This window comes from Pteropus medius, unplaced genomic scaffold (genome assembly GCF_902729225.1).
Source record: "Pteropus medius unplaced genomic scaffold, Ma_sr-lr_union100, whole genome shotgun sequence".
Classification (NCBI taxonomy): domain Eukaryota; kingdom Metazoa; phylum Chordata; class Mammalia; order Chiroptera; family Pteropodidae; genus Pteropus; species Pteropus medius.
The window spans coordinates 6360140-6384629 of NW_024344374.1; the positions used below are offsets into that span (position 1 = coordinate 6360140).

General features: G+C 35.8%; 1 protein-coding gene and 1 pseudogene across 6 annotated transcripts in view; one reads left to right on the top strand and one right to left on the bottom strand.

The window, feature by feature from the left end:
- Positions 1-1517: 1517 nt before the first annotated feature.
- The window catches only part of HSDL2 (hydroxysteroid dehydrogenase like 2), a 48220-nt gene continuing 25247 nt past the window's right edge, over positions 1518-24490 (top strand). For 2 of the 6 annotated variants that reach the window (XM_039870734.1, XM_039870739.1), the window contains exons 1-4: positions 14436-14579; positions 18868-19031; positions 20098-20196; positions 21123-21237. In XM_039870734.1, coding sequence (XP_039726668.1) covers positions 14563-14579; positions 18868-19031; positions 20098-20196; positions 21123-21237 — 395 coding nt within the window. In that variant the 5' untranslated portion in view covers positions 14436-14562. Of the gene's footprint in view, positions 1590-14435; positions 14580-14693; positions 14825-15271; positions 15373-18867; positions 19036-20097; positions 20197-21122; positions 21238-24490 lie in introns of those variants that run through there. The other 4 variants (XM_039870736.1, XM_039870735.1, XM_039870738.1 and 1 more) reach the window with 4 other exon arrangements.
- Positions 23564-23682, bottom strand: LOC120608825 (uncharacterized; annotated as a pseudogene).

Here is a 24490-nt window from a genome sequence, read left to right on the forward strand (position 1 = left end):
GGGAAACGATGAAGAGTACACAGGACCTCTTTGCACTACTTTTTAAGCTTTCTATGAATCTATAAGTATTTCAAAATAAAACAATAAAAAATCTTGTAGAGTGTTCCCTTAATTCTTGTTATTTGTTTAATAGTTAAGCAATAACAAAAGTCTTAAAAATGTATGGGATTATAATTCCTATCTTTCAGGCCATATCACCTTGGTAAGTCAAACTAGGTTACAATAGCTGACACACACTGAGTCTGACAGACTCTGCCCATTCGGTTGAATTATGAGCCTTCCTTCAAAGTCCTTCCCAATTATTTGAGGAGGAGGCTTGAAAGCATCTCCTACGTACTTGCTGACCTCTTCACCACCATGAGTCATGTTCATTTCCCTCATCCTGTGCGTGGCCCTAATGTAATCATCTCTGTGTGACTCCTAACATGTCCAATGCCTGGTTCAGAAGACTCCAATGTTTGCACTGAAGATGCTGTCTCCTGTCACTGTCCTGTGGTAGGAGTTGCCAGCCCATGTCAATTTTCTGGATTTTCTGGAGCACTTTTCTGAAGGAGAGAATTCCTTTACACCATCTTTTTGTCCTACTATATCTAGGTCCCAATGCTTCTCAAAGCTTTTGTTTTTTATTTATTTATTTTAATCATTATTATTTATGGTCTCCTATCCAAGTATTAACCAGGCCCAACCCTGCTTAGCTTTACGAGATCAGACATCGGACTTGTTTAGGGTGGCATGGCCATAGACCATGGACGGTGGCTCCACTGGTGCACGAACCCAGGACCTTCTGTGTGTAAAGCAGACATGCTAACCACTACCCTATGGAACCATGTCCTCAAAGCTTTTAATAAAACAACTCTTTCCATTTTTACTTACGAAATCCTTTAAGATTTAGGCATGAGACTGGGGGACTAGGCCAGAGAACAATCTGAGTGATAATCACTACATTTGTCCTCATAAGCATTGAGCTTTTGTCTTTAAAACTGGTGCATCCCACCCTCTGCTCTCAGGGTGGGTTCTCACCTAAGAGTTTCCTTGGCCCTACTTAGAAGTATATCTTTCGGAAATAGAGGTCTTCACATCTCTTCAGATATGCTTGAGTATATTTGGTCCTACTTAATTTCAAGCTGAGAGCCCCACTCCCACAAAGAAAGAATCCTATTCACTAATCATATTTGTCAAAGAACTAGAAAAAAGGTGATATTTGAGTTAAGTAGAGGAAGACCTCTACTTAATAGTAGTGTATAGTGGTAGAGTATGATCTAGAACCAGACTAGCTGGCTAGAATCTTAAAACTCTGTGAAGTCTGTGCAGCATTGCATTGCACTGGCACAGCTCCTTGTGGAGCAGAACTTCCCAGCCATTGCCATCTACTATGAGATGCCCCAGGAGAAGAGGCTTTATCAGTTTCAGCAGTTTAAAGATTTTCAACAATGAATTCTTGCAGTTACAGACCTATTTGGCAGAGGCATGGACATCGAGCAGATGAATATTGCCTTAGCAATATTCTAAGAATTCTAACACCGACCTGCATCGTTTAAGCAGAGCAGTTTGATTTGGCACCTAGGGCTTGGCCATCATGTTTCCTTCAGGTGAGAATGATGCTGGGATCTTCAATGATGTTCAGGATCACTTTGAGGTCAATGTTAGTGAGGCACTTGATGAGATAAACATCTACATTTAGCAGACAGGACTCATCCACCCATTATAGAATGCACCAGCCTGTCCCTCTTCAGGAGATGATACCAGGCTTGGGGTGATGGAGATACTACTGCCACCTACCCCCGCGACTCCCAATTGCCATCCCATGGCTTCTCTCTTTTGCATCACCACCCTGATTAAAACTCCATTTCCTGATGTGTCTGAAGTTTTTCAAGCAAAATTTCAAAAATAAAAACAAAAATTGTGGACCAGCACTAGCTGAAAGTATAAATAAGGACAAGTTACTTAACCTCTCTATGCTTTAGTTTCTTGAACTATGAAGCAGGGATAATAAATAGTACTATCCAATAGCTTTTGGGGAAAGTTTAAATGAATTAATACAAAAAAAAACCTTAAAACTGTGTTTAACACATGGTAAGTGATCAACGTTTATACTATTAATAATTATTACTATTATGAGCTTACAAAGCAGAATTCCTTGAAGACAGTTCATGAATCATTTAGAGTGGACTATAGAATGGTGCCAATCTAAAAACTATTACTAGTCCCTAACAAGAAAAGATGGAATTCAAGAATGTGTCTAGAAAATTTCATAGCAATTTTACAGAAATATTATCTCTGTTGAATCTAATAATAAAAACATTGGATTAATATTCTGTATTTGTTTTTATTTCTATTTTAGTTATTTGTTTAAAAGTATTAGCTCACAAAGGATTGGAAAATTTTCTTAAATGATTCTTCATCACAATTTGAGAAGCACTGGTCCCATTCTCAAATATATGGATCCCCTTTTCTGTTTTGTTTTTTTATTTTACAAGTAATATGTGAATATATTCTTTATTTTCTTACTTTTTATTATGGAATTATTATTTCAAACATAAATGCAATAGTTTAGTGACCCCTAAGTACCTATCACTGGTAATTTTAAATCACTGATAAATGATCAGTGTAGCACAGTAGTTAAACTTTACTCTGCATTAGAATCACCTGGAGGGCTTGTTAAACAGGAAGTGATTATTTAATACTCAGAAGTGGGGCCCAAGAATTTGCATTTCTAGCAGATTCCCAGGTGAGCCTGCTGCAGATGACAGTATAGAAACCAAATTTTGAGAATCACTGATATAAAGGGCTAAGATTTTTCTGCAACCCCTACACGAAATCCGACCGCTTAGTCCACAGCATGTGTGTGTCTCCAAATTCAAGGTAGAATATATTCCCATTAATTTTATTTTATTTTTATTTTTATTTTTTATTTATTTACTTATTCTTGCCATCTAAGCCCACAGAATGCACTTTTCCAGACTTACCCTTTGGCTATCTACTTCTTGAGAACTGATAACAGAATTTTTGCCTTGCCCCCTCTTCACATTCTTTTCTATTTCCTTTTTCTCATTTCGTTTCTACTCTCTTGTTTTCTGATGGTCTTACCCTACGACTCTACATCAATATTCTGACATTCTTGTCTTTTCTATCTCTTTACTCACTCTCTATCACTCCACTCGATTTTTGTTTTCTAACTTTTTTTAGGTAAAATTTACATATGTGGAAATGCACAAATTTTAACTATAGTTTTTAAAAAAGGATACGGCCATGTGACTTACACTTCTGGACTGCTCTTGAAAAGAAAATACTCTTCAGCACTGACTTAAATAGTTTTCTTATAATTGCAGTTAAATATTTACAAACTTAAGACTAGATTTTTATAAACAGTAAACTAAAATAGATTTAAAAGTTAAATGTAAAAATTCCCAAACCAATAGAAACCCAAATTAACAGTTATTAATTTCAAAAGACAAAATTGGCTAAAAAAAAATTCTTGCTCACAACATGAATATAGTGCTGACTGCTACAGCAAAGGTTCTTTGCCCAATGATATAGATGATCCTAAAAAATTTTAGTAATTGGGGCTAAATGGGCACCAATCATTCATAATAGATGCTGTCTTTAAACAATTAGTAGGGCCAAGCCTTTGTATATTAGCCGAATATCTGCATGGATATAATAACTTCACTACCGTAGACCGTCACAATGACAGTAGTATCAATAACTTTCTGTATGCATTTCTTAGAATGCCATGGTATTATTTTGCCCTCTGTATGAATCAAATGCATCATTTACCTATCAAGCTCTCCTTTCTCATTAGTCTAAGACAAAGTGGCACTAATGGGTGAGGAAGCAAATGTAAATACAAATGTAGGCATTAAATTTACATGACAGTACTTTGTTATAAGATAGCTACTCACATGATCTAGAATATAATTATAAAACAATAGAAACACAAATGTGAAAAATTGAAACATTCTTGCAGAAAACCCTCAGACTTCCATAAATATATTCACAGGCCCATTTAAAAGAAAAAACATTTTCCTGGAGCAGTTTCTCAAACTTGTCATTCCAATACCAGCTTCATGATTCTTGCTCTATCCATGTATCATCTTTACTCTTGTTTACTTAACATTTTCCTTTAAATCACCTCACTTTTTTTACTTCAGTAATTTTGTTTTAAAAGGAAATTTTACATCACTATCGTAGATAGAAAACTAGTATCATTTGCCATGAGAACTGTTGGTAAATACAATGTAAACAAAATGTTATTAAATTCTAGCTATATACTATTATCTACTGAAGGCTCTGGGCCAGAGACCTATCTCTCATTTGATAGAAAGGGAGATTACCAAGAATTGGTATAAAAGGCATACCAGTAGCAAGAGGAAGCTTTTTTTCTATTTTAAGTGTTAAAAAAGGGACAATAGGCCCAAAGTGGAGTCACTTGCGCTGAGCCCCACATCAGCAAACCAAGACTTCATACCTAAAATCTAAATGTAGTTTCAACCACTCCCAGGAACCTAACCTTTAACTAGTCAATCTGGAATTTCCTGGTCAGCGACTAGTGAGGTAATTGCCAGATAGACCCTATCTGTTCCTCTTAGGAATGGCCTTGCCTGAAACAATATGTTCTTTGCTAATAATTTCTCTTTTCCCTTTTGTAACCTAATATATATATATATATATATATATATATATATATATATATATATATATATATATATATATATATATAAAATATGTACATTTATTTGTACATATGCCTGATGTATATGTACATATATATCTGTATATATACATATAAATATATGTATGTATATGTATACATAACATACATACTTGCAGGTAGCCTAGCATAGACTAACTTTCATTTAGAATTCAAAACTTTGCTTAATCTGTAAACTCACTTAGATCACCCTAATTGTTATATATATGTTAACGACATCCTGTGATTTGCTAAGAGCTTAACAGAAGGGCTGAGATTTAATTAAACTTTCTTATATACCTTTGCCATCTCTACCCTTGACAATTGCCAGAACTGTCTTTTCCAGGGAGACACAGGATGATTTGCAGAACCAGGGAGCTAATCTGGCTCAACATGCCCAGGGCTGGCAAAGTGGCCTGGAGGACCCTCTACTGGCCTCCTCATTAGCTTTTTCTTATTATACCCTCATTATAATACACCCAGGGGTAGAGATTTTCTACCACTTTTGAACATGTGTTGTATGTATAGGCATGTTTGCTAACTGCGCAGCACAGGAATGTCCCCACCTATACATGTGAAGACAAAGCTCAGCTTGTTATGCATAATTTCCCTCAATGAAGACAAGTCCAATCCTTCGTTCAGGGGTGCACTAGGAGCAATCCTCAATGTGTTCCTTGCAAGCAATAACGTTCCTTCTCATAAAATCATCTCAGAGTTGTCTTTTGGCTGGCAACTACTGAGTACTTTGGACTGGGTTCAGTCCGGTAACATTTTCCACCTTTAAAAACTTTCCTTTTTCTATAGCTTGGGGGAGCTTCTTTCTACTTGCTAGATGGATTGCTGCCCCATTCATGAGTCATTTAATAAATCCAATTAGGTCTTTAAAATTTACTTGGTTGAATTTTTTTAACATGAAAGAATTTTAACATTCTAAGAATTTCATCAGTTAGGTATTCAATTTAATGCATTGAGTAGATGTTGAATTTTGGCAGTTATCAAGATTATGTTGATAACTGGATATGATTGTGAGATTATCATATAGATTTCTCCTTATTTCTTTTAATGTAGTAAATTGTCCTAGACTATCTCATATGTTAAGCCATTCTTGCATTTACAGTTAAATCCTACTTTGTTGAGGTATGTTTTTAAAAATACGTTGGTATATTTGTTTTGCTAATATTTTTATTACGGTTTTAATATTTCTATTAATAAATGGGGTTGCTTTAGAGTCTTTTGAGGTCTCTTTGTACAGTTTAGTATCAGAATAACAGCAGCTTCCTCTTGTAAATTAGAAGACCTAGTCTTAGTTCTACTAATAATTATCTTTAACTTTTAAATAATATACTCAAATCATCAACTTCAGAAGCAAAAATGTATGTGACTCCAGAGAAATGAAAAAATTAGCCCTCTCACTAACTCTCTCATGTATCCTTTCTTTATAGTTAATTTTGTCAGTATTATTATTTTCAAGTACGTAAATTTTCTATCAAGAATTACAACATTAAATTTATAAATATTCATATTTATTTAGACATAAGTGGATTAATGCTGATTGACTGGTTTTAAATTCATGTTTTCAGCAGAATTACATCTTCAAGATTTTCTTTAGAAGGGATTGCGTGTTATCTGTTTCCTGAGTCTTTACATAGTCCCTTCTCTTCTAAGTTAAAACTTTAGTGGATAAAGAACTATTGAGTCACTGTCCTTTTTCCAGAAAACTCTGTACCTATAGCCATATTCTCCTATAGCCTTTAAAACTATGATGGAAAATATTGAAATACATTTCTACTGGAATTGTGGGAATTTTTTTTTTTAGTCCAAGAGGTTCAAGAGATCTACCCATCTACTCTGCCATACGATTTTTATCTTATAGTCAGTATTTGTTTACTCTGTTCAGTTTACTTGGGTCAACTTGTAGGTCACCGTTAACTCTTCAGCTGCCCCTCACATCCAAGTCTGAGTTATGGGTCAGGAAACTGAATCTTGGAAAACCAAAATGTGTATCACATTGTCTCTTCCTTAAGTCAACCTTCCTTACCACCTGGTAATGGACCCCAAGGGTGGTCTTAATTTTTCCATGGTTCACTCAGGTCCCAAATCCTTATTTCTTCAAGTCTCAGATTACCACTGAAACTTTAGGACAATCTTGTTTGCTTTATGAAAATGGCACTGAGTTACTATTTAGAGGAAATGCTTGTCAAATCTCATTACTTTCCTTAATTTGGGTACAAATTAGAAGGTATCCTTTATAATCTTTGTGGTAGGGTTATATCAATTCCTTAGTTTCATTACACTTGAAATTTCTTCTCTGGTTTTGGTTCATTTTTGTTCATTTTACTAGACTTCCATCTTCCCTGGAAGTCATATAACAATTAATGACTTCATTAAAATATTTCCTTTCTTTTTAGCAGTCATGGATACTGTCCTTTCACCAGCCCTTAGCATAATTCTCCCTTAGCCAGTAAACTAACATGTGTGAGTCACCCCAATTTTTTCAAAGAAGAGGAGGTGCAGGAATAGCTGTGAGTAGGTAGCAGAAGAAAAAAGAAAACTCCCTTTTTTTCTCTTTTATTAATTAACCTTTTGCCTACAACACTTCCTCCCTGAACTGAAGTTAACCTACTATACAAAGAGTTGATTTGCTTTTCCTGACTTGATATTCCATTTGTGTACAGATACATGAAGTTTTTACACATTATAGATGCCCGTAATATTGTAAATGTTCTTACATGGGACAAAATAGTCCCTTAAGTATCTGAGACCATATCACTAATAGGAAATATAAATTTTATTTTACATGTAGAACAAGGTGTGCACACTGGCCACTAATTTAAACCTTCTCTATAAATTTTATGACATAATTGTTTAACAAGGAACCAAATAGATTGGTTAAAGTGTATTTATTTTATTTTTCCTTATTTGCCCTTTGTCGAAATAATAGCCTTGCGCAAAAAGCAGATTACAGTCTACAAGGTCAGTGGAAAGTTTCCTGGGATGCCAGACAACTGGAGAGAGCTGTTGTTATCTCTCCCCAATATGGTTCTAAAAAATGTTTAACTGCTGATGATCCCAAAGGGCATCAGGTGAATGTTCAACCTTGAACGGGCAAACAAGCAAAAGGTCAGTCACAGAAAAACAAAACAAAACAACAGTCTGGAACATTTCTCTATGAGAATATGTTATTTATGTAACTGGCAAAGCAAATCTCCCCAGCCCATCCTCTATCCATGGAGGTGAAGGATTACTTGTATTGGAGGATATGCTAAGTCTTCTTATAGCCTCTCTTCCACTGGAGCAGTGGGAGTATGAGACTTTAATCAAGAATTTAATTTAGTGGAGGGTAGGTGAAGGACGACACCTTCAAGAATTTAATTTGGCACAGAACAAAGATGAGGTGGGGGAAGGGTATAATTCTAAAGCTTGATCTTTGTGTAGCAAGTAGTGGTCATTAAGAGACAGATGGTTCAATCATGGACCTAATATCTTAAGCTAAATTTGAATGTTCTTTTTTTCTCCTTTTTAAAATGCCTGGTAGGACCAGTTTTAAAGCTAGAAGATAAAAAAGAAGTGACATTGTCTTGCAAAAGAAAATACTATCTTTATAGTGAGCAGGGGTGAAGCTATGTTGATTATAGAAGAGTCAAATGTTTCTCTTTCTCAGTATGGCAAGGGTACATGTACTCAAAGTAGAGTACTGCGTCTCAGAATTAATGTCTGACTTTGGGAAATGTGGGTGTATTTGACATAATAGTTACCTACTATTAAGTGAGGATACCAGGAAGAATTAGGTGGAAATAGCTCCAAGGGAACTGGACTTGGAGCCCGCACCTACCCTGGACTCTCTTGGTAAAGTCAGACTTGGAAAATATTTGGCTTGAGAAAGAAGAATAGATCCTGGTATGAGACCAACCCTTGTGAGCCGGCCATGGGATCTTTTGAAAGGGGGTGGGGATATTAAAGGCAATTTTAAAGAAGGAAATTTGAGTAACATTGATGCGGTCAGGGAGAAAAGCAGATATGAAGACAGAGCAAAGCTAGAGATTTGAATGTGAATCCCCTGCAATGGTTTATATTATTTTGATACTTTTGCCTTAAGACAGAGAGTATCATTAAGAGTTACGTCCAGAAGCATATAACAGAAAACTAAAAGTAACAGTGCCTTAACCTAGATAAAAATGTATTTCTCATACACAAGAATTCTAGAAGTAGTAGTTTCAGGGCTTTTACGACACTCCATGTTCATCCAAGATCCAGTCTCCTTTTTACTCAATTATGTGAGCATCTGGCTTTCATTCTTAAGGTCACAAAATGGCTAGAAGCCCTTTAAAGAAGTTTTCTCAGAAGACCAACATCTTCTACTTCTCTCATGAGCCACAATTTGGTCTCTTGACCACCCCCAGATTCAAGAAGGGCTGAGAGATGCAGTGTTTTTACTGGGCATAGTGCCACCTCTAATAATAGATACTGTTGGTATCTAAAAAGTGGAGAATGCATAATGGGTAGGCAAATAGCAGTCTCAGACATAGCAGTTGCCATATAAAATTAATTTTTTATATGTGTAGTAATTCCTTCATGTAAGCCTCAACTCTTCAACAGAGTTGCAGTAAATAAAACAACAGCAAAAAAGTGAAATTTGCATGATTCACACACCCATTTCACTATTTGTCCTCATGCAAGAGAGCAGTTGTCTGTTGAGTGAACTGTTTCCTGGAATCCTAAGAGATGGCCAGCCATAAAGTGAAGAAAACTCACAATGGGAGTATTAGAAAGCTAATGGGAGGGTTCTGAGACAACTGCCGCCCTGCCAACCCCAACCGTTCTTTCATGTATCTTATAGGAAAAAGTTACTTTTGAAGGAGCTATGGGAAAGGGGAGAGCTAGTTCCCCCCTTATGATTGAGAGATAGATACAGCTGATCCAAGCCTCACATCCAGAAATAACATCTGAAAGAAAGGAGGCAATTCTGTGGTCTCTTTCTTTAAGAAAACCTTTCCCATCAGACTTCACATTTGTCAGAACTGGATAACGTGCCCACTTCTGAACAAGGCATTGACAAGGAGAATGGGATTACATTGACCAAAATCAGTGATTCTCAGTCTTGGCTGCATATTAGGACTACCTGGGAGTCTTTTAAAAATACTACTTCCTGTGTGTACCCCATACCGATTTAATTGGAATCCCTGGGAGTAAGACCCAGACATCATAATTTTTTAAAGTTCCCTCAGTGATTCAAATTTGAAAACAAAGCTGGGAACTACTGGCCTACAAATCTCCCAATGCCCAACCTACAGCATTAGCAATACGTGGAAACTTGTTGGAAATACACATTCTTCAAGACTTAGTGAATCGGAAACTCTGGAGGTCAGGCCTATTAATCTGTTTTACAAAATTCTTCATATAATTCTGGTGCACACTATAGTTTGAGAACCACTGACCTAGACCAATCAGGATTTTACCCTGAGCTGCAATTATGGTTACCTTTTCTGCAGCATTGATAAACAAAATTAGCAAGGAACCAGGAATCGAAAAAGTGTGAGCAGACAAACGATAGTCTCAACTATAAGCATTCCCATTTACTTAAAACAAACAAAACTTTTTAGTTTGAATTCGAGTTTATAGAAAAGTTGTAATAATAAAAACTCATAAATCTTTACCCCAAATCAGCAATTTTAACATTTTCTCACATTTCATTTAAGCATTCTCTCTCTCTCTCTCTCACACACACACACACACACACACACACACACACAGACACATACACACACAATTTAAGAGTAGGTACATATTTATTTCCTTTTACCCCTTAATACTTCATACTAAGAAGCCAGACATTCTTTACATAACCACAGTAATCAAATTCAGGAAATTTATCATTGACACAATAATCTGTAGTACATATTCCACTTTGTCAATTGTGTTAATAATGTTCTTTATAGCAACTTTTGTTTTCTAGACAGGATCAAATCTTTCATTTAGTTGTAATGTCTTTTTAGTCTTCTTTAATCTATTATAGATCCTCAGCCTTTCATTTTTTGAAATGACATTGATATTTTGGGTTTCACATTCACTTCTGTGACAGTATAAACAACCAGGGCAATTTTTCCTTCCAGGGGACATTTAGTAATTTCTGGAGATATTTTTGGTTGTCAAAATTGGAAGGGCTGGAGATGGATGGTGGGGTTAGTTGCATAACAATGTGAAGGTACTTAATGCTACTGAAGTATACACTTAAAAGTGGTAAAAAAGGTAAATTTTTATGTTGTGTATATTTTACCACAATGAACAAAGAAAACTGTGGTGGGAGTATATAGCATGTAGTGGATACAGGCCAGGAATGCCAGTAAACATTCTATGATACACATGATAGACTCCTACAACAAAGGATTATATATCCTAAAAGGCCAATAGTGAGAAGGCTGAGAAAACTTTGCTAAAGGGTATAAAATGGGTATATCCATTGAGTAAACCATCTAATTTCTAGGAATGTATGCTAGAGAAATATGATTAGTGAACAATGACATATGCACAACGACTTTTATTGCAATGTTTATCATAGAGACAATTTTAAAACAAATGTCCATCAAAAATGACAATGGGAAAATTAATATGGAATTAAAAATTAACATTCACATAAAATAAAATTATACTTTTTAAAATGTTAAGCTAAAATTTTAGGTGTAAACTTTAGAATATGCATTAAACAAAATAAAAGTTTCCAAAACAATATAGTATATATCTCCCCAAGCTTTAAAAATTATCAAAATCTATATAAAAATTTCAAAGTCTTGAGGGATACATGCCAAACTATTAATAGTGATTATCTCTGAAGTGTAGTGTTAGAAACTTTCATTTTCTCTAGATTGTTGCAATCATGTATTATCTCAAAAGACATAGACAATAAAATCCAATGAGGTTAATATCCAAGTTAGTTACTAATTCAATAATGAGTGGAAATAATTCATTAAGCAACAAAAGTCACAGTTAGGAGTCCTATGGGGAAGATTTGGTACATTATCAGAAACAACTGCCATACCCTCAAATCCTCAAGGATTTCCCCATTTAACCTTCTGAACCAGGGTGGGCTGTCTTGTGGATGAAGGAAATGGAAAGTTTCAAGATCCCTGATTCTTCAAAAGCTATTGAAAGCATCCATCCACTCTTAGTCACATAGTACTGTTGGCCTCTGACCATTAATTAGTAATTTTATATTTGACTAGAGAAGCCTAAATATCTTAAAAGGCAAGTTGAAAAGTCACAATGGCAAATTACAACACATCAAAGCAATGTTTTTCAAACGGGAGGTTATGATCCATTAATGAGTCATCAAAGTAATTTAGTAGGTTATGATCAACTTAAAAAACAGGATAAGATATAATAGATTCGAATAGAATAGAAAACTAGGTATGGATGAAAAATTTATTTCCTTTTGTGAGTTGTGGTCAACAAATGTGATTGTTACTGCATTATACACTTAAACATATATTCTTACACAGGGTCGGGGTTAAAAGAGTCCTTATTTGATAATTTAATATTAAAGTTGTTTTTAAAGTCACATCTTTTGATATTTCAATTTAAGTCAGCATTTTCAATCTATGTATCTGAGAATTACTTTTTAATATTGGAGAATTAAACTTAATAGACTTTAGAAGTCACAAAACAAGTGAAGACAACTTTGACTATTTTATGATAACTTAATATAAAATGAATTAGAGTTTTAATGATACAAAGTTTTATTTAAGGAATTTAAAAATTATACCTCCTCTTAGTTCTCTTTCAATAGGAGTCCAACCCCTGGGGCTGCAGAACAGTAACAGTCTGTGGCTTGTTAGGAATCTGGCCATACAACAGTAGGTGAGTGTCGGGGAAGACAGCAAAGCTTCATCTGTATTTGCAGCCGCTCCCCAGCGCTAGCATCACCGCCTCAGCTCCACCTCAGATCATCAGGCATTAGATTCTCATAGGAGCACCGGTCCCTGGTGCCAAAAAGGTTGGGGAATGCTACTATAGAGAACCTCGTTATTTTTGCCTTAACACAACTCAGATACATTGCACTAGTTAATTAACATTTGCCATATCATATTTTGATTTTTAAAATAACAGTGCCATCTAGTGTTTATTCTGAACCTTTCATTTATCTTGAGTATATAAAACTATAATTGCATGTGGCTATCCAGTAGCTTAGTACCGACGTTCAGCTTTTTGAGGAACTGCAAAACTGTTTGCCAGAGTGGCTCTGCCATTTACACCCGCAATTTATGACTTCTAGTTTCTCCACAGCCTGGCCAAAACTTATTTTCTATCTTTTCTATTATAACCTTCCTAATGGATGTAAAATGGAATCTCTTTTTGGTTTTGACTTGCATTTCCCTAATAATTAATGCTGTTGAGCATCTTCAAGTGTGCTAGCTATTTGTATATCGTCTTTGGAGAAATGTCTACTCAGATCCTTTGCTAATTTTTCAATTACATAGTTCATCTTAACAAAAGTTGCTGAGTTAAGAGTTCTCTTTATATTCTGGATAGTAGGCTTTATCAGATCTATGATTTGCAAATATTTTCTCCCATCCCATAGGTTGCATTTTCACTTTGAGTGGAGAGTAGGTTTTTTCATCTAACCATCCCCATCAACACACTTTCTGAAACACCTGTTTACAGCAGCTTAAAAATACATTGGGCTATTCCTCATTTCCCTCACATAGAGACCTTGTCCTTCTTGTCTTGCTGTGTCTTCAGTGACTGACACATAGCAGGAGTTAATATCTGTTGAATAAGAAAATTCCTCTGGGGGTCTCTAAGCACTATATCATGAATCACAAATTCAAATGCTTATAGGAGACTGACAAGTGATATAAAGTAGTAAATAGAGCTATTAGGGCTCGTAATAAAAGGGAGAGTACATACCCCATCTACAAGCTAGTTTCTTTAAAAAGTCCTCATAAAGAACCTCCTTCTCATCCTGTTTTACCCCTTTACAATTTCTTCACGTCTCCCTAAAAATATGCCAGTCTTCAGTTCACTAGGGCAGCTATGTCTAAGGTATATCACCAAAAGCAATACTGGATCCCAGAATTCCTTACTCCAGCACTGAGACTGGGAGATATCCGCTAAGGGTCGAAAAACCGATTAATTATGAATTCTTTGGCGCAACAATTACAAAGAGCTCTGATCTAGAAGCTGCCCCTCACCAGTGCTAGCTACAGACCCGTGAGGTCGAGCTGACTCCGGAGGAGAGTCGAAATGTGACGCTGGCCGGCTGCAGGCAGAAAGTGAGTATATGCAAAAAGAGGCGTTCGTAAGGGGCGTCCCCAAGGAAGCGCGTGCTGCCGAACAGGCTTCCAGGTTGGGACGTGGAGGGACAGAAGAGCAGACCAGAACAAAAGTGTTCCCAGGCCAGAGTCTGCTGAGAAACCTCAACGTTCCTAATTTGCACGACTCAAACGGCTACCCCGCTGGTAAAAGAAGGCAGCGTTGACCCGAGGAACCTTTTTTGACCGGGGAAACGCATACGTTGCTGCCGACCCGCCCAGAAAACTAGACGCCCGCTGGCGACCGATTGTCACCGTAGAGCTCGCGAGAAGGGCGGGGCGGACTTGCCTCTCACCGCGCTTGCGCAGAGAGCTGGTTTCCAGGGGCCTGCCGAGGGGGCCTACCAAGGGGAAACTAACGCCCAGCGCTAGGGAGGCCCACTGCGTACGCAGGCGCACTCAGCAACCTCCGACTGCGAGCGCCCCTTCCCGGCAAGCCTCTGGGCGGGGACTTGGGGGCGGGGTTTGGGGCGGGGTCTAGAGTGGAACTCAACGCGAAGGGAAAGACTGCTGTTTTTCACCGCTCACTGTCGTTGTTGTTGCCACGGATTCTGACCTACGAAAGTCATGTTACCCAACACCGGGTAAGGGGATAGCGGGTCCGCGGAGAAAGACGGGTCCGCGCGGAGTGCCCGGCTAGGTGGGGCCGGTGTGGGGGGCCCGAGGGCTCGGCCTCGGAGGTGGGAGGGTTGATGAAGCTGCGAAGTGCGCTGTGGAACGCTGGCCCGCCGCGCTGGAGGCGGTGTTCCTTGAATCTGCGGTAACGCGTGAAAAGTAACCCAAAGTAGTGTGCTTTGCCGTGGCTGCCATAGAAAAACCTCTTCCACAGGTAAAGGATCTGGAGTGGGTTATCCCGTCGCCCCTAGGGCGGGCCTCATTTTGAGTTTAGCCTGTCTTGCTGAAGGTGTACAAGTTTTAGGTGAAAGGTTACTGGAATGCTAATGAGTGCCCTCTAATTCAGAACGCTCAGTTCTGGAATAATAAAAATAATAGAGTGTTTAAAAAGTGATTTTTCAAATTAGTAGCAAATTAAACTAACAGTATGGGTATCTTTTTTGTGGGGATTTTTTTTCACTTTAAAAAGATTTTTAATTGTAAAATACACATAATGTAAAACTTCCATCTTAACCATTTTTAAGTGTGTAGTTCAGTAGTGTTAAGTATACTCGCACTGTTGTGCAACAAATCTTTAGAACTTTTTCAACTTGCAGAACAAACTATATACATAAAACAACTCTTTTCCTCTTTTCTGCTTTTCCCAGCACCTGGCAACCACCATTCTACTTTATTTATATAAAGTCTTGAACTGAGTGTCCATTGTGTAATTTGCTTGAAACATGACCAAAGGACTTAAAACAGCTCAAAAGAGTGTATAAAGTGAGTTTCCTTATCTTTAACTTCCAGTCTTTCGGTTATTCTCTGGTCAAATACCCGAAGATATTCTATACATTTATAAACACATTTCGTGTACCACTTAAACACACACACACACACACATTTAATAATAAACTTCAGGGCTTTGCTCTTTTTACGTAATAAGTTTTGGAGCACACATTGTCAGTACATGTATATCTTCCACTTAATGGTTACATAGTATTCTATTTAACCAGCTCCCTATCATTGGGACTAGATCCATTTCTAGTTTTTTGTTACTCCATCTTTGCTGCAATGATTATCCTTGTATTCACCTATTTGAATGTATCTATATGACAAATTCCTGGAAGTAAAGTTGCTGGATCAAAGCCTACGTGCACTTTAAATTTTGATAGCTAGTATTAATAGCTCTCCAAAAAGGTTGCACAACCAAAAGGATGAATGAGATTTCCTAATCTGACATGCTGGGACACAGAAAAATATTTGATAATAAAAATATAGAGAACAAATGGAAACTCATTATAGTAAAAATTTGAATCACAAGTGAGGATGAGGATTGTTTTATATGTTTAAATAAATAGTCTTCATCGAAGAGTACTTTTGACTCCCATAGGCTATTTGGTAATATCTGGGAACATTTTTGATTGCCATAGTTGAGGGGATGTTACTGGTATTTAACAGATGGAGTCCACGGATGCTGATAAACACTCTATAACACACAAGATAGCTCCCACAACAAAGAAATATATATCTCAATAGACATTTTGCAGAGATTGAGAAATCCTGGTTTAAAGCCATCTGTGTACTTTATGCCTGGCTTTACAAAATTAGGTTTTTGGTCTCTGAAAGCTCTATTTTTAAAAAGTTATTCTATATCATATGTGTCACAGATATTTTTCTCAGTTTTTTTTCCACTGTGTTTGGACTTCAGTTAGACTATCATGCAGATGTGTGCATTTATTGAGTCAAAGTTATCAATCTTTTAAGGCTTTTATATTTTTGTGCACACCTATAAGGCCATCTTAACTCAAGATTTTTTTTAAATTGGTGAGATCTAGTATTTTAATGTTTTTTTTTTTCTTTTTGCACTCAGATATTTCGTCCACCTGAGATAAAATACTATTTTGCATACTATTTTGGCACAGGAAGTAAGTTAGGAAGCCCACTTCATTTTGGTTCAGGTGCCTGGCTGTCTGGTTGTCCCAGCATCACTGACTAGTTACCTTTCCCTTTTTGTTGGAAATTTCACCTTTATTTTATACTGAATTCTCATGTGCACAGGGGTCTGTTTCTTAATTTTTTTATTCTGTTACTTTGGTTTGTCCTTTCATGTACCAGTAGCAAACTATTTTGATTGTTCTGGCTTTATAAAATATTTTAATGTCTGAGAAGGCTAGTTCTTGCCTCGTTTGGATTCTTTTTCAGAATTTTCCTGGTTATTTCTGGATGTTTGTTATTCCAAATAGCTTGCATAGTTTTTTTTTTTTTCAGTGATCTTTTTTTTTTTAATATTAAAAAATTTTGTCACCTTTATTTTGAGGTACCAGAGAATTTGGGTAGATTGTAGTGAAGGTTAACATTAGCAAGTGTTAGCCATCTACCATAGTACTGAGGAATTTGGGACCTTTCTTTCTCACCTTATATACTCTGGTTCTAATGCTTTAGAGTTGGAGGAGTTCCTTAGTAGTATAGACCAGGCACTTAGTAGTACAGACACTGCCTTTGCCTTTCTTTCTGCAGTGCCTGAGACTCTGATTAAGGAGGATGATGTCCTTTATCCTACTAGGAATCAATCACGCTAGACTGAAGGCAAAGAGGGCTTTTTAAAGCAATAGTTGGGACATGAGATATTTATGAAACTTTGAATATATGTAGGTACCAAATGATTTTGAATTATTTTCTTCGTTGTAATAATGGCATTGTGAAAAAGTTAAAGATGCAAAATTGTAGATGAAATTTGTAGGTTGGAGGAGGAAGAAAGGATAGAGAGAAAGAGATGGGGCTTCCGGGTATTGGTAATATTCTATTTTTATTAGAATTCATTTTATTTTGTTCTTTATACACTTTATATGCTTTTTGTATGTTTACTATTGTCACTAAAAATGGTTGCTATCTCTCTGTTTCTTCCTTACTTCTCTGCTCCCCTTCCTTCTTACCAAACTGGTTAATCCTTATTTTTTTAAAACCCTTCTCCCACGTTCACCGCTGATCTCTTTTGGTGTATTCCTCTAGATCTTGGCAAAAAGCTTTATGCTCTTTTGTTAACAAGCCTGCGTATCTGTAACTCCTGTCTCTGGTTACTGTCCCCTCCCCTCTTCTCTATGTCATTGTCACTTTTGCTGTCCTCTATTCTTCCTTCTTAGACATGTTTGTTAATTTGCTTTAGAAAGCAAGAACATAGGTTTCCCTCCGTTATCTGACTTTATTTTAGATGTTTTCTTCTCATCTAATAACTAAGTACAAAGTTTAAAGTTAAGGTAGATGGATTTGTAAAGGGTGGATGGGCACAGAGAACTTCCTTCAGTACATTCTGATCAGAGAATCTGTTGATCTGAGCTCTTTGCCAGCCTTCTAGGTTTGTTTAACAGCTTTATTGAGATGTATTTCACACACCACATAATTCACCTATTTAAAGTGTACAGTTCATTGGCTTTTAGTAGATTCACAGAGTTGTGCAACCATCACCATAACCAATTTTTAAATTGTTTCATCATCCCCAAAATAAATCCCATGCTTCTCAGCTGTCAAGCGTCAACACCCCTGCCCTCCCAGCCCAAGCCAACCACTAATCTTTGTGTCTATATATATTTGCCTATTCTAGATATTTCATATAAATGGAATCATATGTGATTTTTTGTGATTGGCTTTTTTCACTTAGCATTATGTTTTCAAAGCTCATCTATGTTATAGAATGGATCAGTAATTCATTTTCATTGCTGTATATATTTCATTGTATGAATGTACCACATTTTATTTATCCATTCATCAGTTGATGGGCATTTATGTTGCTTCCATTTTGGCTATTATGAACAGCGATGATCATCCATTGAATAATTGCTTGCTTTTAGGTAATTTCTTTTAAGTGGTATGTATTCACTGAAGGAAATTTGAAAAATCCAGAAGAATATAAAAAATATGATAAAATTTATTCATAATCCCACCACTCAAAAATAAGCTTCATTAACACTTTTCCTGTGGGGGAGGGGAAATACACATTTATATAGTTTATTCCTCATTTCTTTTTAAGATTTTTCATTTGAGCAGATTTTGTTGGCCAGATCACAGCAAGACCGACCAACTGTTGTAATAATTTATAAATCATTGTGCAGCGGGAGTACAGTAGAGTTATTAGGTATCATTTGGGGAGGGAGGAGGGTTTAGAAAAAGTTTTCACAGAAGAGTAAACCTATATGTTGTGAAAATATGCATATGTTCCTGATACTCGTAAGTAAATAAAATATCGAGGTTTCTAATAAGGTCTCATTTGTTCTGTTGTAGGAAGCTAGCAGGATGTACAGTTTTTATCACAGGTGCAAGCCGTGGCATTGGCAAAGCTATTGCATTGAAAGCAGCAAAGGATGGAGCAAATATTGTCATTGCTGCAAAGACCACTCAGGCACACCCCAGACTTCCAGGCACAATCTATACTGCTGCTGAAGAAAGTGAGTGAGTGTGACAGTACCATTTCATGAAATGTCCTCACCGTAGTTTCAATACATAGAGAATTTGTTGGAGAGTTTAATTGTAGCTATTTGAAAGCTACCCTAAAATAATTTTATCTACTTAAGAAAGTATTTTGTCACCTTAAAACAGTGATTAGGAAACGTTTTTCGTCGCCAGCACTTTTGAGAGGTACGCGACTCCCATTTGAGAGATAGATGATGTGAACACTTTGAAAAGCTTTCCATGTTACTTATTCTTTGCACTTTTCACAAGTTATTATTTTAACATTTTTAGTTCACAAATAATTATTGAGTGCTTATATTCAAGGCATTATGCTAGAAAGGGCTTAAAAAATCAATTACACTTGGTTTTGTTAGTTATGTTAATAGCATTGTGGTTTTGTTGGTTTTGTTAGTTATGTTAATAGCATTGTGGTTATTTTAGGGAAATACATATGAAGTATTGATAGGTAAAGAGATGCCTGGGACTTGTTTTAAAATACAACATCAAGCACGCATAGGGAACGCAGTTAGCTTTTATGTAATGGCTAGGTGGAGAGCCAGATGAGAGAAAGAGCAATTAAGAGGATCGTTTTATAGACTATATAAATGTCTAACCAATGTGCTGTATACTTGAAACTAATAAAATTTAAAAAAAAAAATACACCAAAAAACAAAATGGGATTGGAGGTAGATAAACAGGCAAAACATTAACAATCATTGAAGCTTCATGGTAGTTTATTATACTGTTCTTTATATTTTTATATATTTTTTGAAATTTTCCATAATGTTTATTAAAATTACCTTCCTTTTTTTACTTTTTAATATAATTTTTTATATTACCTTCCTCTTTCTGTTTTTTTTAATAGAGTTGGCCTAGCTAGTCTGAAGCTGGATATGGGTTAGTCAATCTGTCCTACTGTAGGGTGGAATCACGAATAGCTATGACTTAGTTATTTATTTTGATTTTATGAATATAGCGTACTTATTTCTTTTGATTCTCGTATCAGAATGAAAGGTTTACTATTTGAATGCTTTAATGCTTTTTTTTGTTTACCCTTTGCAGTTGAAGCAGCTGGAGGAAAGGCCTTGCCATGTATTGTCGATGTGAGAGATGAACAGCAAATCAGTAATGCAGTGGAGAAAGCAGTTGAGAAATTTGGAGGTAGTACCATAATTCTGAAATAATTATTGATTGGTGTAACTATAATTTTAATTTAATTTTTTAAAAAATTTTCTGAGTCTTTGGTATATAAGCAGAAACGAATATTTGGTCATATAGAAATGTAGCTTAAAACCATCTTTTAAGCTACATTTTGATGTAGCTACATTAAGATGACTTTTTTTAATTTATAAAAATTATTTTGAAAAATATAACAAATCTACCATTCAATATAAAGTTAGGACCTTGACGGTAACAGACATGTAACCAAAACTAGTTCCCAGATCACATTCTCTTGCCTCTCCTCAATTAATGTAACTGTATGTTACTTATGGGGGGACTGGATAGAACATGCAGAAATAATTGTTATTCTAGATTCATTTCTTTTTTTTTTTTTTTATGTATGAGTTAACCAAAACAGATTTGATCTGTTTTGATGATTTGCCTGGAATTGAAATTCTGGGTCTTTTCTCTTTTCCTAGTTCCCAAGACCAGGAAGGAGCTCTTTCATTTCAGTAAGGGCCTTAAAGGGGAAGAAAACTAACGTGCTTGGAAGGAGGGAGGGCTTGGAAAGATGCTAGAGAGGAGTAGAAACTTTAAGGAAGTTCGGCTAAGGTTCTTGGAGATAAGAAGGAAAGACAGGAGATAAGAGAGCAGATAAGAATGGAAGCTACAAACCACTAAGGACTAAGCTTCCTGGTAGTTTCACATGGTGCTCTGGTGATTGGCTCTCTCCATTGTGCCAGTGAACATCATTTGTGTTTTGACACAGCTAGTAAGTCTTTCATTGGTATATTGATCAGTTTAATACTTCTAAAGGAAGTATTTGTGAACCAACTTAGGGCTCAGCTGTACAGACTAAATGTGTTTATTTCCTTTTGTTATAAAGTTTAAATTACATTAATAGGAAGTTGATTATTTGAAAACAGGAATTGATATTTTGGTGAATAATGCCAGTGCTATTAGCTTGACCAACACATTGGAAACACCTACGAAGAGGGTGGATTTGATGATGAATGTCAACACCAGAGGCACCTACCTTACGTAAGTTAAAGAGTTGTGGGGGAGAACTTTGCAATTTTTTCTCAGAGGACTAGTTGTAAACAGATTTGAACCAGAATTGCAATACAGTTTAAAATCTAGTCAATCCTTATACATGTTTGAAAGTGCTCCAAGTCACCAGATAGTATTTTAAATAGTTTTATTCAGAGTTCTTTTTCTCTGTGAATCTAATAAATACTAAAGAATAGCTCATGCATTTTCAAACATTTGCTTGAAGAAATACATATATGTTTACCAAGTCTTTTGATTATCAAAGCTAGCAAGTCCTTCCTTCTTTTGAAAAATATTTGGGTTTTAGTTATATAAATAACAGGAAGCTCATTATGAGTCACATTTTAATGTAACTGACAAAAGGCTAATACTATCTTGAGTAATATTGGGAAATAGAGAATATAGAATGAAAGCAAATGTAGTCCTAATCTGTTCTGGATTGGTTAGGCAGCCTACTCTTTTGTTTATTTGTCCGTTTATCTGTTTATTTCCACTCAGATTCTTCCATTTTTCAAGTGGACATGAGGATAGATCAGCATAGACCTTGTCTTCCTTATATGGATCTGCCTTATATGTATTCATAGAATAGGTGGTTGGGATCTTGGGCTTTGGCATCAGACTCCTTTGGGTAGGATTCAAATCTTGTACCCCTCTCATGACTTGCTAACTCATGACCTTGCACAAGGAACTGAACCTCTTTATAGATTCTGTTTCCTCATTTGTGAAATGGGAATGATGGAGTCATAGGATTGAGCATGAGGGTTAAATGTAAAATTTGTCATTAGTCCTGACCTTTGCCCTAGACATGTTTTATTGGCTCTGCAAAACTTGTTCCTGAAGTGTTAAAATTTTTGTTTTTATAGCTAGATACATTCAAAATTTTATTAGTTGCCTACATTAAAAAAAAAATGAGGAAATTTACACAAAATCCTTATTTCTGGCTTTTCTTGAAACATTGGAAAATCTGGCCACATAGAGACAGCGTTCCCACATGGCAACAGCTGCTACAGTTGAGTAGCAGAGAGAGTATCAACTCCCTCGTTGGATGGGCCGTGAGCTCCATTGTCTTCAGATGCTGAGGACAGGCTAAAAAGTTGCCATTTGTTATTGTGCCCGCACTATTGTTTTTCTTATATTAAGGAAGAAACTAAAATATTTCTCATACCCATTCTTCCATCTGAAGTGGGAAAATGAGACATATGCCAAGAGGGCCATATGTTCAAATAAAATGAGCGAGAATTAACTTCTTTGCAGTTGGAGAATATTTCTATAAATTCAATATGTAGGATATATCTCTATTGAATCAAAACCATAGTGAATACAACCATAGCAAGAACTACGAAAAACATATAGAAAAGATTATGTTGAAAAACTTAATGGACTAGAAAAAGGACTAACATTTCGATAAGATTTGTGTTTATTTTCAAATAAAATAAGCAATGCTGCTATATGATGCAGTTAAGTGTTACATGAAGAAATTATCTGGGCATCATAATCTTTTACAGCTGGTAACTTTGTGAAAGAATTTTGATTGCATTTAAACACTCATTTAAACAAGTATTTAAAAATATAAAAGTAACCAGGAATATTATTGCTCAATATATTAAATTAAGGCTTAGAACGACACGCTGTGTGAAAAAGTTAAATCATCTGTGGCAATTTCTATTGTAGACGATGAAACCACAGATGGAAATACTTTACCCACCTAGTTATATTTATTTAGTATCAGGAGAATTTTTATATTATTAAACATTTTTTTAGAGTGGATATCCATGACATGAACATTAGGAAATGACTTGTTAAGTACTGAGAAATATCTTAGGATATTTCATGTAGATTTACAAAATTAGTAATTTTAACGATAGGCAGTGCTACTCTGATGGTCAGTGTTAACTTTATACTTATTAAAAACTAAACTAATGTAGAAGTGTTTCACAGAGGCACAGAAAATAAGTTTGTTCATTATATTGTTCAGTAGATACCAAAAGCATATTGCTAAAAAGTTAAAAACAGACTGTGTTATGAATTATAAAACTAAAAACAACACCATGGTTTAAAACAGACATTTCAGTGATTTACTCTTACTAAATACAAATCTGATCATCTGTTATATGACAAGATTGTGTGGCCGTAGTGTATAGTTGAAGAGATTTTTTAAATTAGTTTTATGTATATAATACATCGGTTAGACATTTAAATAGTTTATGAAAAGAGGTTTATTTTTGTTTGTTTTTTGTTTGTTTTTTTAGGTGAGGCAACCCTTTGTTGACCTCACAGATTGCAAGGACCTTGTCAGTTTACAATCCCTTATTTTTTACTCCTACATCACCTGGTCTTCCTAAGTAGTATCCCATCCAAGTACTAACCAGGCCCGACCCTGCTTAGCTTTCAAGATCAGACGGGATCAGGCTTGTTCAGGGTGACATGGCCATACACGAGTTTTTGTTTTTTAATTTGAAAGAAATCAGCTCTTTTGCCACCCAAGAGAAATTTTCCAGCTCAGTTCCCAAAGACTGGATCAGACCGGGCTTTTTTAGTTGACATTACGACACAACTGTATGATTCTCATTGCTCATTCATTGTAAAATTATGTCTTTAAAAAACCCATTTGGCAAGAACAATCTGGCCCCTTTCCTATACTGAAGTCATTTTCCAAAAATGAAACGATGGCCTAAACTACATTCCTTCAATTGTGGATTTGAAGGTTCCATTTAAAACAAAACAAAAACGCTGATTCCAAACCATAAGAAAAAGAACTAACTTTGTTCAATTACCTTTCTCAATAAGTATTATTTGTGTAGTTGAAGAACTACAAATGGAATATATAAGCTGTAGGGCAGTAAAAACTTTTAAAGCAAAGATTCTATTCACTGTCGAAAGTTCCTACATTTATGAACAGCTGTTTTAAAAATAAACTAAATATTGCTCTCGGTTAAATTGTAATGCCAAATGACTTGACATTGACTTTGGACCAAAGAAAAGGTGTCAGATTTTTGGCCTATAAAAGGTCTAAGTTACAAAAGAGAAATTCACAATGCAACATTTCCATTTTAATTTTTGTTTTTTACTTAGTGACACTTATTATTCATGGAAGGTAAGTATAGATTGTTTTTTCAAGGAAGCCTGAAAAGCATTCTCAGGGAGAGAGAGGGGGCAAGGCCCAAAGAACTAACCTATTTAGAGGTTTCATTTTGAGGATCTGGAGCTGTTTCCTAATCCCTGGTGCCCAGTGGCTGTGGCCTAT